The sequence below is a fragment of the Bombina bombina genome, chromosome 6 (assembly GCF_027579735.1).
Source record: "Bombina bombina isolate aBomBom1 chromosome 6, aBomBom1.pri, whole genome shotgun sequence".
Taxonomy (NCBI): Eukaryota; Metazoa; Chordata; class Amphibia; order Anura; family Bombinatoridae; genus Bombina; species Bombina bombina.
Window position 1 is genome coordinate 754,830,110 of NC_069504.1, and position 13,983 is coordinate 754,844,092.

Consider the following 13,983-nt stretch of genomic DNA (forward strand, 5'->3'; position numbering starts at 1 on the left):
TATATCTTATGGGCTTTTATCATACCTCATATGTTTGAGGGTTTTAGATGTGAGTAGGAATTTTCATTAAAACTGTATTACTCTATGTTTCTTTCTTGTGCTTTTTGAATTACATAACCACTGGGCTTACAGAGTGACAATCAAGAACTCTGATCTCACATCGGCTCACCATACTCCAAAGGGAGAAGACTCTAAACCACTTCTACCACAGATACAGTCCGAGACCCAAAACCGGAGGCTTTGCTCTGACAGATGCGGCAACTTACCTCATATGATTGAGGTATTTTCTTGTAAGTGCAAGACCTACTGGCGATATTCATTATCATTTTTATACCTATATTACTGCTTTTAGTGCATTAGGGGACTTTAAAAATCTGTTGTATTCTATTGGTGTTCACCTAATACTCCTATTTGTATATATATATTTCATTTATTAGCTGTTTTTCTGTGATAATTCTATAGCGCTTTCTCAACACCCCGTTTTTCCTTGTACCTTGTAGGCAATTCTATATATATATATATATATATATATATATATATATATATATATATATATATATATATATATATACATACATATATACATATACATAGTTAGCCATGTATATGTATGTATCTCTATGTTACACCCCTTTGTCTGCCTTTTTTTCTAACACCTGAGACCTCAGAAAGTGTTATTATGTGTGTAGCTATACTTTGTAATGTATTTTTTATTTGTTTTGTGGCATTTGTTTTGTTCCTTGAAACAGTTAAACAGAGCTCTGAGGACGCAGTAATCATTTTAGCCTGCAGTCGCAATAAACCCGATATCGCTACCGTGTAACTGCAGTGTAACCACTCTTAATCTGGCCTTTTCTTGTTATTAAATTACTTTTTATCGCATTTGCAACGGCATGAGCTAATGTTGGTTGGAATAAGCTTCTCTTTAAAGATTATCGCAACCCACACTACAAGTCTACACTATTAGTGTTGGGGGTTTCCATTCTCTGATTCACAACAGACTAAGGGGCCTATTTATTATAGTGCGAGCGGACATGATCCGATATTGTGTATTATGTCCGCTGCACATCGATAAATGCCAACAGCATATGCTCTCTGTATTTATTATTGCACCAGCAGCTCTGGTGAACTGCTGGTGCAATACCACCCCCTGCAGATTAGCGACCAATTCGCTAGCAGGGGCTGTCAATTAGCCCGATCGTATGCGATCGGATTGATTTCTGTTTGTCGCCTCAGAGCAGGTGGATAGGTTATGGAGCAGCGGTCTTTACGGGGCATTAAGCTCCATACGGAGTATGATGAATATGCCCCTATTTGTGGAAGAAAGGAGGATCTATCACCTCAGTGAATGAGCTAACTGGACAGCTCCTAAAGGTCCTGATTGCTTAGGTAGCACATGTTTGTGCTCATCACTTTGTGAGGATCACTTTGCATCACATCTAATTTTTGATGTATTGACATTCAGCACCATTGGGCACCTTCTTATCTGCTTGTATTGCTATAGATTGAAGTTAAAGGGACACTAAAGTCAAAATTATATTTTCAGGATTCAGATACAGCATGTAGTTTTAAGAGACTTTCCAATTTACTTCCATTTTGCACATTCTTTTTATATTCACACTTTCTGGGGCACTAGCCCCTACGGAGCATGTGCACAAGTTCACAAGTATACATATACTAGTCTGTGATTGGCTGTCACATGATAAAGGGGGCCGGCAAATGGGGAATAAACACATTTGTCAGAAAAAAATCTACTGCCTATTTGAAATTCAGTGTGTTGTTGCATTGTCTTTGTATTATGCATTTGTTCATTTTGCAGTTCTGTATTTAGTGGTCCTTTAACACGTACATCGAAATGTGTTCTCTCAGAAGAGGAAGTGGTCTAATGCTCCACCCTATTGGACAGTAAGAATATGAATTGAGAAGGACTTTTTTTCACACATATTCAAAAAATGTATGCGGTGGGATTTAGCAGTTAATATAATTTTTATCACTCCATCTGTGTTTGTTTTGTTTTTTGCCGCATCCAGTAAGAGTTCCATATAGTTCTAATTTATTTGTTTTTGTCAAGATTTATCATGAGGCGAATGCCCCGATTGGTTGCAGGTTTGCTCATTTGATTCTGCAACTGATATTTATGAAGCAGCGGTTTAAATTGCTGCTACATAAATTATCTCGCTAATTTGGAGTTGGTGTAAGAAAATCACCCCGGATTCATTCAACCGGGGTGATTGACAAGCTCATTTGGTTGCGTGAGGGTAGGGGGTCGGACTTGCACAAGCATTCACCCATGCAATTTTTAATATGGGGAGCAAATGCGTCCCACAATCTACGATCAAATGTGGACAGTTTCACATGTGAATTCTGTCCACTCGCAGATTGATAAATCTTGCCCTAAATATGTTTTCATTTTTTTTCTAACTTATCCCAATATTCATTGCTTCCTCTATTTAAATAGTACAGTTTTTTTTTAAAAGGTTAATAAATCAGCATTTTCTTTTAACACCAGATTTCCACACCTAAATGACTTACCTGGGAATAATTGTTTGGTGGGAGCACTAAAGTGAGTTCGGTTCTCTAATCGGTAAGCAATATCTGTCTCCTCAACCCCTTGCCTCTGTGTACAAAGTCCAGATGCAATTGTAACTCCTTCAATACCTTCTTTTAGTTCTAAAGCTTGTAGGACATCAACTGGAGATGCTACAAAAAAAAAAGAAAATGAGTGAGAAATACATTATAATAATTTGCATATACTCAATTTAATTAAATATGAGTGAGTAGTATGTAGAACAGAGAAAATGATTTGAGAAAATATCAAGCAATGCTGTAGTCGTAGAGTAGAATATACTTATGCAAAATACATTATACATTTTTAATTGCATGTCATTCTATGATTATTGAATACATCTCAAACATTTCTAGAAGCTTTCTAAAACTGGGAGGCCTTCTGACTGGTGGTTGTGGCTGTTTTGTGTACAGAGCCGCAAATGGAGGTGGGCCATTAGTGTTCAGTAGGAGGGGTCAGACTTGATGTGTCCAGGTTAGGCAGAGTCAGGAGAGGAGCTGGGTTGAAGCCAGGGCAGTCCCTCATTTTGTTATTGAAACCGGGTTGTTTACACTGAATGGAAGAAATTGCAGGACAGAGCTCAAGACCTGTGACATACTTGCAATGTGCAGTACGGCTGGGAGCTCTGTTACTGGTTATGGAGAATAGTAAAGATCTATAGGTATCTACCTATGTAATGTGGTATGATCTCATAGCACATTACATAGCTCATTACTATCTATACGTAGATCAGATTCTATGTTTGAAGCAGAGATGGTCTGTAGCAGGTCAGCAAAAACTTTACTAAATTGGGAACATGATTTAGAGGGAGATAACATTCAAATTTTAAATGTAATCCCATAAAAAATGTTTAATTATAAATAGTGAAAAAGCTTTACAATGTACTTTCATTATGTGTTTTCTATGCTTTTTCAGTAATCTAAATAAAAATTGTAGTGTGTTTAATGCCTCTAGGGTGGCTGAGTGAATTATGTGGAATTCAGAACCCTCTACATGATGCACAGTGAATGAAACATATATACATGAGATTATTTCTTTCTATCTATAATTGGCTACAGAAGGGGGTATAAGATAGATAAACATTAGTTTAAGTGATTATAATATTTGCCAAATATTTTGAATACACACACATATATTTACAAAAAACTGTGATATCCCTTTTTTATGTTTTCAAATATTGTGAGGAGCCATTTTGAACAGGGACACTTACTCATGCAAAACATCCACTCTGCTCTGAGGCAGCGGACAGAAATCAACTCGATCAAATACGATCGGGTTTATTGACTCCCCCTGCTAGCAGCCGGTTGGCCGCGAATCTGCAGTGGGCAGCATTGCACAAGCAGTTCTGGTGTATGCTGTCGGCATTTATCGATGTTCAGCGGACATGATACGCTACATTGTATCATGTCCACTTGCACTTTGATAAATATGTCCCTATACCTGTGCAAAGCCCATTTACACATAGTTTTTCAACTTGAGGACATTTTACTATGGCCTGTGGAAACAGTAAGCTGAGAGACTTACTTGATCACAAAATCTTAGCCGCTAGCTTTGTTTACTCCAGTAGCAAGCCTGGATTAACTTCTTCAAATAAGTCAAGTGATGGGTGAAGTTTGATCATTAAAAAAAATTGCGAAGAGCACAGCACATCAAAATAATTTTCGCAGTGTACACACTATGGGGCAGATTTATCAAGGGCAGAATGGCCCCTGATGCCCCTGTTTCCATGCAAGCCTTAAGGCTCACCGGAAACAGCAGTTAAGAAGCAGCGGTCTTAAGACCGCTGCTTCTTAACTGGTCCACCTGCTCTGAGGCTGCGGACATCAATCCGCCTGATCCTATATGATCGGGCTGATTGACATCCCCTGCTAGCGGCCGATTGGCTGCAAATCTGCAGGGGGCGGCTTTACACAAGCAGTTCACTATAACTGCTTGTGCAATGCTTGTCGGGATTCAGCGATGTCTGGCAGACATGATACGCTACAGCGTATCATGTCCGCCAGACATAGACAATTTAGCCCCTATATATAATAGCATATTAACACAAATGTGCACATAGATATTCACACTCACACACTCTCTATCTCTCACACATGTTCACATTCTTACATATGCTCACACTCTCATACACACTCACACTCTCTCTTTCTCTCTCTCACACACACAAAGACAATAACAATATCACACACTCTAACACACTAACACACACTCTCTTTCTCTCTCACACACACAAAGACACTAAGGGGCAGATTTACTAAGCAGCGGATGCTTCTTATTCCGCGCGAGCCTTCTGGCTCGCCGGAAACATAACTTAAGAAGCAGCGGTCTTAAGATCGCTGCTCCTTAACTCATGCGCCACCTTTTAGGTGGCGGACTGCAATACTCCCAATCAGATACGATCGGGATGATTGACCCCTGGATTGGCCTTGAATGAGCAGGAGGCGGAATTGCACAAGCATTTCACCAGAAATGCTTGTGCAATGTTAAATGCCAACAGTGTATGCTGTCGGCATTTAGCAATGAAGGGTGGACATATTCGCTATAGCTCTTACAAACACTCTCTCTCTAAAATACACACATTCTCTCTCGCACATAAATACACTCATACACACAGAAAGACACTGACAAACAGAAAGAAACACACACTTTCACACACAAAGACATTTACACACAGACAGACTCCCACACTCAAACACACTCCCACACAAAGACACACATTCAAGAGAATAATAACTGTAGTCTTGTGCAGTTTGTTGCAAATGCACGTTTCCTTTCTGGCTGTGGCTGTTTCCCACCAAACCCGGACATTTGCATGTCCAGGCCTGACTCTGCTTCAAGCCCGGACACACAAAAAGAAACCCGAATTGTCCCGGTTAATCTGTTCCTACAATGTTCTCACTGATATTCCAAGCCAACAAAAAGTATTCAAATTACAAGGTGCTATATGTACCTTTAAGCTAAACAAAATAATATATTGTGCATAAAATAAAGAGCTGCAGTTAAACATGTGAAAATTATTTTGATTGAAATGATTTTGTTAAAACTTCTGTGCTTACAAAAAGACTGAAACCTTGATATACTTTACATCCATTGACTCTTCAAGTCAAAAACTCCTTTAACATAAACAATATGTAATTCTTGCTCTGTCTGTAACAAACTCACTTCTATCTCAGACAATAGAAAAACTTGGAGTAAGAACTTAAAAATCAGCTAATAGAAATTCAAGGGCACCCCATATAAGGGGGAACCTCACATTCAAGCTTCAGTGTGCTGCTGAGACAGATCTGCATCAGATGGTAGATCAGAAGAAAAGAACACAGATGAAGATGGAAGAAGAGGACAGCTCCAGAGGAGTTCCAACATGGACCTGTAGCTGCCCCCCTAAGGAGGCAGATTTAAGTAGGTATGGTGACTACCAACTTCTGTGGTTTAGTGGAAGGGTTTTTTTTTTGGGGTGTTTTTTTTACTTTCAGGATAGGTTTTGTTTTCCCCATAAAACAGCTTAATCACTGTTTACTTTTTCAGGGCATCTTTTTTTAGTATAGGGTTTTTTCCCCCCCAAAGAAAGCTTAATTGCTGATACCCTCTTCAGGGCATCTTTTTTAAGATAGGTTTTTTTAAAGATAGGTTTTTTTTTTTGGGGGGGGGGATTAATTTGGTTTTAGGATATTTTTTTTTATGCAAAAGAGATAATCTCTTCAACTGCTCGTCAAATTTTTGGAGTAGATTTTAGATTTAGTTTAGTTTTTTTTAGGGTACTTTAGGTTTAGTATAGGTCTTACTGGTTATTTATTTATTTATTTTTGTAGTTTTTATTTTGTGTAATGCTAGTGTTTTTTATTTTTTGTAATTGTAGTGTTTTTTATTTTTCGTAACTTAGGGGGTCTTGGGGGGGGGGTAGTTGTTAGGCGGCTTTGGGGGTATTTTGTAATTGGGTTGTGGCGTTTAAGTGGATTAATAGATTAATAGGTTAGGGGGTAATTTTTAATGGGGGTTATGGGGGTTAATGGGTTAATAGGTTAGGGGGAATTTTGTGATGAGGGTTTGTGGCAGTTAGGTGGTTAATAGGTTAGGGGGGGTTTGCAATGGGGTGTTGTGGTGGTTAGGGGGTTCATAGGTTAGGGGGTAGTTTACGATGGGGGTATAGTGGTTTAGGGGTTACCTGAGTAGGAAGTTTATAGTGGTGGGCTATATGGTAGTTTAGGGTTTAATAGTGTAGCAGGGTAATTTGCATGGGCTATGTGGTGGTTTAGTGGTGTTTAGCACATATTTTTTTTTTTCTGCCTAAACTCTTTATGTGAGCTTTAGTTTCAGCGAAAAATGAGATTGCTTTTGAGCAATTACAACTTGTAATACGATCGCTGCCCATAGAAAATATGAGGCGTGTAAATTACTGCGAGTTCGCAGAAACTAATTTGGGGTAATTTAAACACTGCACCTTTTATAATGTAGATTCCAGCACAAAAATACCACAATCTTGAGTTAACTTTTTCACTCCTCACACTAATGATAGTGCACCACTTGTGATTTAGCCCATAGTTAGCTAAGCTGCATAGCAGTAATGCCCTACAATTAGCTAGCTGAACACATCACAGAACAACGTCTTAAATTTATATGTTCTATCTGAACCATGAAAGTTTATTTTTGACTTTCAAATCCTTTTAAATATGTCATACATCATATGACAACTGACTGACAGAGCCCTCTAACCCTTATTATTATTAGGCATTTGTAGAGCGCCAACAGATTCCGCAGCGCTGTAAACATAGTCGGTATACAGGATAGCTTTTGTAGGGGTCAGGTGGGTAGAGGGCCACGCCGAGAGTTTCACTGTTGTAGTCGGCTCTTAGGAAGCGATCTGTAAACAGCTGGGCCCATAGGCTTACATTTTAAGGGGTTCAAGGGGAAAGCAATGGAGTTAGGAAAGGTTAGTGTTGGTTGTATGCATCCCTGAATAGTAGAGTTTTTAGGGAGGGCTTGAAGCTGTTAAAACTAGGGGAGAGTCTTATGGAGCGAGGCAGGGAATTCCACAAGATGGGGGCCAGTCTGGAGAAGTCCTGTAAATGGTAATGTGAGGAAGTAACAAGAGAGGAGGAGAGGAGGAGATCCTGAGCTGATCGAAGGGGACGGGAGGGAGAATATCTAGAGACAAGTTCTGAGATGTAGGGGGGAGCAGTGCAGTTCAGAGCTTTATATGTCAGGGTGAGGATTTTATGTTTAATCCTAGAGGCAAGAGGAAGCCAGTGAAGGGATCGGCAGAGAGGTGCAGCAGATGAAGAGCGACGAGTAAGGAAGATGAGCCTGGCAGAGGCATTCATAATGGATTGTAAAGGAGCTATGCGGCAGCTAGGTAGACCAGAGAGGACGGAGTTGCAGTAGTCGAGGCGGGAAAGGATGAGAGAGTGGATTAAAATCTTGGTTGTGTCTTGTGTAAGGAAATGTCTAATTTTAGCAATGTTCTTAAGGTGGAAGCGGCAGGCTTTAGCCAAGGAGTGAATGTGAGGAGTGAAGGAAAGATCTGAGTCAAGTGTGACCCCAAGACATCGGGCGTGCGGGGTAGGGGTAATGATGGAATTATCAACAGTTATTGAAATTTTGGGGGTGGAGACATTGGAAGAAGGGGGAAAAGTAAATTTATGCTTACCTGATAAATTATTTTCTTCTATGGTACAAAGAGTCCACGGATTCATCCTTTACTTGTGGGATATTATCCTCCTGCTAACAGGAAGTGGCAAAGAGCACCACAGCAGAGCTGTCTATATAGCTCCTCCCTTAGCTCCACCCCCCAGTCATTCGACCGAAGGTACAGGAAGAAAGAGGAGAATCTAAAAGGTGCAGAGGTGACTGAAGTTTAAAATAAAAAAATATAATCTGTCTTAAAATGACAGGGCGGGCCGTGGACTCGTCGTACCATAGAAGAAATTAATTTATCAGGTAAGCATAAATTTACTTTTCTTCTATAAGGTACGACGAGTCCACGGATTCATCCTTTACTTGTGGGATACAATACCAAAGCTACAGGACACGGATGAACGGGAGGGACAAGACAGATGGCTAAACAGAAGGCACCACTGCTTGAAGAACTTTTCTCCCAAAAATAGCCTCTGAATAAGCAAAAGTATCAAATTTGTAAAATTTGGAAAAGGTATAAAGCGAGGACCAAGTCGCAGCCTTACAAATCTGTTCAACAGAAGCATCATTTTTAAAAGCCCATGTGGAAGCCACCGCTCTAGTAGAGTGAGCTGTAATCCTTTCTGGAGGCTGCTGTCCAGCAGTCTCGTATGCCAAACGGATGATGCTTTTCAGCCAAAAAGAAAGAGAGGTAGCCGTAGCTTTTTGACCTCTACGTCTTCCAGAATAGAGAACAAACAAAGAAGATGTTTAACAGAAATATTTGGTCGCTTGCAAGTAAAACTTCAAAGCACGAACCACGTCCAAGTTGTGCAACAGACACTCCTTCTTAGAGGAAGGATTAGGACACAGAGAAGGATTAAACAATTTCCTGATTAATATTCTTATTAGTAACAACCTTAGGAAGGAATCCATGTTTGGTACGTAAAACCACCTTATCAGAATGGAAAACAAGATAAGGCGGGTCGCATTGCAATGCAGATAGTTCAGAAACTCTTCGAGCCGAAGAGATAGCAACTAAAACCAGAACTTTCCAAGATAGAAGCTTAATATCTATAGAATGCATAGGTTCAAACGGAACCCCTTGAAGAACTTTAAGAACTAAATTCAAACTCCATGGCGGAGCAACAGGTTTAAACACAGGCTTGATTCTAACTAAAGCCTGACAGAACGACTGAACGTCTGGAACATCTGTCAGATGCTTTAGGGAACTAGCTGATAGCCCCTTCTCCAATCCTTCTTGGAGAAAGGACAAAATCCTAGGAATCCTGATCTTACTCCATGAGTAGCCTTTGGATTCGCACCAATAAAGATATTTACGCCATATCTTATGATAAATTTTCCTAGTGACAGGCTTTCGAGCCTGAATCAAGGTATCTATGACTGACTCAGAGAATCCCCGCTTGGATAAACTCGAGCGTTCAATCTCCAGGCAGTCAGCCGCAGAGAAAATAGATTTGGATGCTGGAACGGACCTTGAATCAGAAGGTCCTGTCTCAGTAGCAGAGTCCATGGTGGAAGAGATGACATGTCCACCAGGACTGCATACCAAGTCCTGCGTGGCCACGCAGGTGCTATCAAAATCACTGAAGCTCTCTCCTGTTTGATTCTGGCAATTAAACGAGGAAGGAGAGGATATGGTGGAAACACATAAGCCAGGTTGAACGACCAGGGTACTGCTAGAGCATCTATAAGTACTGCTTGAGGATCCCTTGATCTGGACCCGGAACAAGGAATTTTGGCGTTCAGATGAGACGCCATCAGATCCAATTCTGGTGTGCCCCATTGATGAATCAATTGTGCAAACACCTCCGGATGGAGTTCCCACTCCCCCAGATGAAAAGTCTGACGACTTAGAAAATCCGCTTCCCAGTTCTCCACTCCAGAGATATAGATTGCTGATAGATGGCAAGAGTGAGTCTCTGCCCATCAAATTATTTTGGTAACCTCTATCATCGCTAGAGAACTCTTTGTTCCCCCCTGATAATTGATATATGCTACAGTCTTGATATTGTCAGACTGGAATGAAGCCAGCTGAGGCCACACCTGAAGTGCGTTGAATATCGCTCTCAGTTCTAGAATATCTCAGTCTCCTGAGTCCACACACCCTGTGCTTTCAGGGAATTACAGACTGCACCCCAGCCCAATAGACTGGCGTCTGTCGTCACTATGACCCATGCCCTGGGACAGATGATCCTGTGACAACCACCAAAGAAAAGAGTCTCTGGTCTCTTGATCCAGATTTATCTGAGGAGATAAATCCGTATAATCCCCATACTACTGTTTGAGCATGCATAGTTGCAGTGGTCTGAGATGCAAGAGCGCAAACGGAACTATGTCCATTGCCGCTACCATTAGTCCGATTACCTCCATACACTGAGCCACTGACGGCCGAGGACTGGAATGAAGAGCTCGGCAGGTGGCTAAAATCTTTGATTTCCTGACCTCCGTCAGAAATTTTTTTATGTCCACTGAATCTATCAGAGTTCCCAGGAATGGAACTCTTGTAAGAGGGATAAGTTCACATTCCACCCGTGAGATCTTAGAAAAGCCAACACGATGTCCGTGTGAGATTTGGCTAGATGGTAAGTTGGCGCCTGAATTAAGATATCGTCCAGATAAGGCGCCACTGCTATGCCCCGCAGCCTTAGAACCGCCAGAAGGGACCCTAGCACCTTTGTGAAAATTCTGGGAGCTGTGGCCAACCCGAAGGCAAGAGCCACAAACTGGTAATGCTTGTCCAGAAAGGCGAACCTGAGGTCAGTTAGTGACATGGGTTAGTAAGGAAGGAGGTAGGTCTGGTGCAGAGAGGTAGATTTGGGTGTCATCGGCATACAAATGGTATTGAAACCCATGGGACTTTATTAAGGAACCTAGTGATGACGTGTAGATTGAAAAGAGAAGGGGACCAAGGACAGAGCCTTGAGGTACCCCAACAGAAAGTGGTAACGGGGAAGAGGATGCTTACCCGTTGAACATTCTTGCAATTATCTTTACTGCTTAATTTACGAGTAACTAAGGATCAAATTGTCTTAATTGGCACTTTATAAATAATAATAATAATACTTATAGATATAACAAGAAAACACTTATCTCTGTACTTGTTTTGATTCTGTAAAAAGCATCACATTGCAGATATTAAAGGGATTATACCCGAAAATGTTCTACTATGTGAAGAGCATTGTTATGTAAAATATTTACAGTAAATACACAGTAAACACATAAATTAAATATTAAAATTTAATGAAAATAATTTTTAATGTCTTGAGGTATTTGAGTGGAAAGGGCTCCAAAGTATGTGTGTGTATACCATATAACTTTGAACCCTTATAAAACATTTTATTAATATTTATATGAATAATTTGTATTAAAGTGAATGTCAATCCTAGCGTTGTACAAACGCTAGGATTGACTATTGAAACGATTAAAGGGGACTTTGATTCATGAAGTATAAGATACTTCATGTAGAAAGCTCCTTTATTTGTTTCAATTGATCACCATTTTTACCTGGTACAGCATCCCACGGCTAAAAAAATTTTTGGCTAAGAGGTGACGTTTTCATTTTAATAGGTTTCACCAACCAGACAGCATTATAAGGACAGAATAGTAAACACTGCAATGCTCATGATTGTATTTACATTTTAAATAAAAGTATTACTTGTATTAGTCTTGTAACAGTTATTAATTATGCAATTGAGGCAACTTGCATCAATACTGAGACAAAATAGGCCCCAACAGCTCTCTGAGAAAGTGCTGCATTGGAACATGGGCGCACAAGGAATGCACAGCATAAATAAAACATTAATATTTGTTAATAGAAACAGTTTAGCTAATACAACTTTATTGCAAAAATGCTTCTATCCAATACTAAAATGCACTCAAACAGAATTCAGTTTTGTTACGGTACCAACAGTGTACCAAGGGTTAATACCAGGGAACAACGTCCTGCATAGGGAATCAGCAATTCACAAACCAGCCAGTTTTCAGGTTTAAACAGAATATATGCTTTATTTGAAGGCAGCACACAGATTTATACACCCTGGCTTCAGGTTACAAAGGGCATTGGTTTAACAGTAAAGCAAACATATGAACAATGCATCAAACAATTGTCTATTCACAGGTAAAACAGATTAACATATTAAGTTAATTAACTAGGGAAGAACGTTTACTCAGACAATCTGATGTTGGGCAATCTAGTTAACATAATCACACAAGGACACAATCAGTTTACCCAGACAGACTCCTGAGACACAATCAGATCTTAAACATACATAGAATACATCTTATTACAGAATATAGGAACAGTTCTTATTAGCTATAAAGTCTTTTATGCCCACTTTGCTTATAGAGTCACAATTGCTCCCACAAGGGGCACTCACACCCTGTACCCATCCTGTATTTATGGATACAGGGTGACATAGACATAAGACAGAGGTATGAAAGTACATGGGGTGTCCAGCATATAAAATTCCATATTTCCATGCAGTCTCTGGGTATCCTTAAGCCCATGTACCTCCAGCCCAAAGAATGTTCCATAACAGGCCCTCCAATGTACAGTGGCGAGATTGGTTTTGTCACATCTCTCCCCTTTTCCAAACAGACTAACAGGGTATCTGACCTCCTGCCGGTCAGTGCCCTGGTTAGTCCAGCAACCCACCCATAAAACACAATTAGTAGTACAGCCCACCCACAATAAATGGTTACTACACCTGAGTACGGGGAAAACTTGTCCATGTCCAGGTGCCTCACCACAGCTGTGTGGGGGACTGGTACGCTGAATTGGTGGGTTGCGAGGTGGGCAGAGACCAGCTGTACTCTGCCCGGGTGCCAGCACTACCATGGAAGTAGCCTGGTGGGAGCCTGGTTGCTGGAGGGGAAGACCGACTGTCTCCCCTTCGGATACATAGCTGTGCTGCTGGAGGGGGAGACCAATCGTCTCCCCTTTGGCTAAACAGCCGTGTTGCTGGGGGACAGGACCATCAAACTCCTCTCCCTCTGGTTTGTCATGCTCGGCTGTCCAGGGTATATACTGTGGCATATACCACCAGAGCGCCTGGTAGGCATGTCAGTTTGCTGGGACAATCCATCTGTATTCCCGTTATGAGAGAGAATTCCTGTCCATACAAACAAGGGTTCAAATTCCTCAGTGCCCAGACCAGGGCCAAACAGTCCTTCAAAATCCCATCAGCTTCTTTACGAGTTTTCTGTACCTGCTCTTTATAGGTATCCACAATCCCTTCATACTGACATAGGGTGCCCTTGAGTTGCTGCACCTCACTATGAGCCAGCGTCAGCTTCTCCTCCAGTGTCACTAAGTTTGTCTTTAATGTTTCATGTTCCACTCTCAAGCTGGTGTTTTCTGCAGTTTGTCGGTGCAGCTTGTCTAGCAGAGATTCCTGTTCTAAACGTGCTTTTTCCTCTGCGCTCCTCTTCTCCTTCATCAGCGCATTGTAACGGGACCTCCACATATCAATAGCGGATAGAGATTTACTGAGCTCAGCGTCCTGGGGCTTAGCAGCAGGTGGGTCAGTCTCTGCTGCACGGATCTGGGCACGGGTAGTCACAGAGTTAACATCAGCGGGACCCATAGGAGCGTAGGCAGAAACAAGGGGGGCCAAGTCATTTCCAAGAAGAACATCAGCAGGTAAGTCCTTCTTGACCCCCACATTCACAGGTCTAGCGCCCACTCCCCAATCCAAATGTACCCTGGCAACAGGTAGGCTGAACACATCGCCCCCTGCTACCCTCACAGCCACAGTGTCTCCAGTGTACTGTTTCTCAGACAC

General features: G+C 41.2%; 1 protein-coding gene across 2 annotated transcripts in view; it reads right to left on the minus strand.

Annotated features, from left to right (window-relative positions):
* Positions 1-13,983, minus strand: part of COL5A3 (collagen type V alpha 3 chain) — a 295,561-nt gene that overhangs the window by 204,826 nt on the left and 76,752 nt on the right. For both annotated transcript variants that reach the window (XM_053718030.1, XM_053718029.1), the window contains exon 2: positions 2,533-2,700. In XM_053718030.1, coding sequence (XP_053574005.1) covers positions 2,533-2,700 — 168 coding nt within the window. The remainder of the gene's footprint in view (positions 1-2,532; positions 2,701-13,983) is intronic.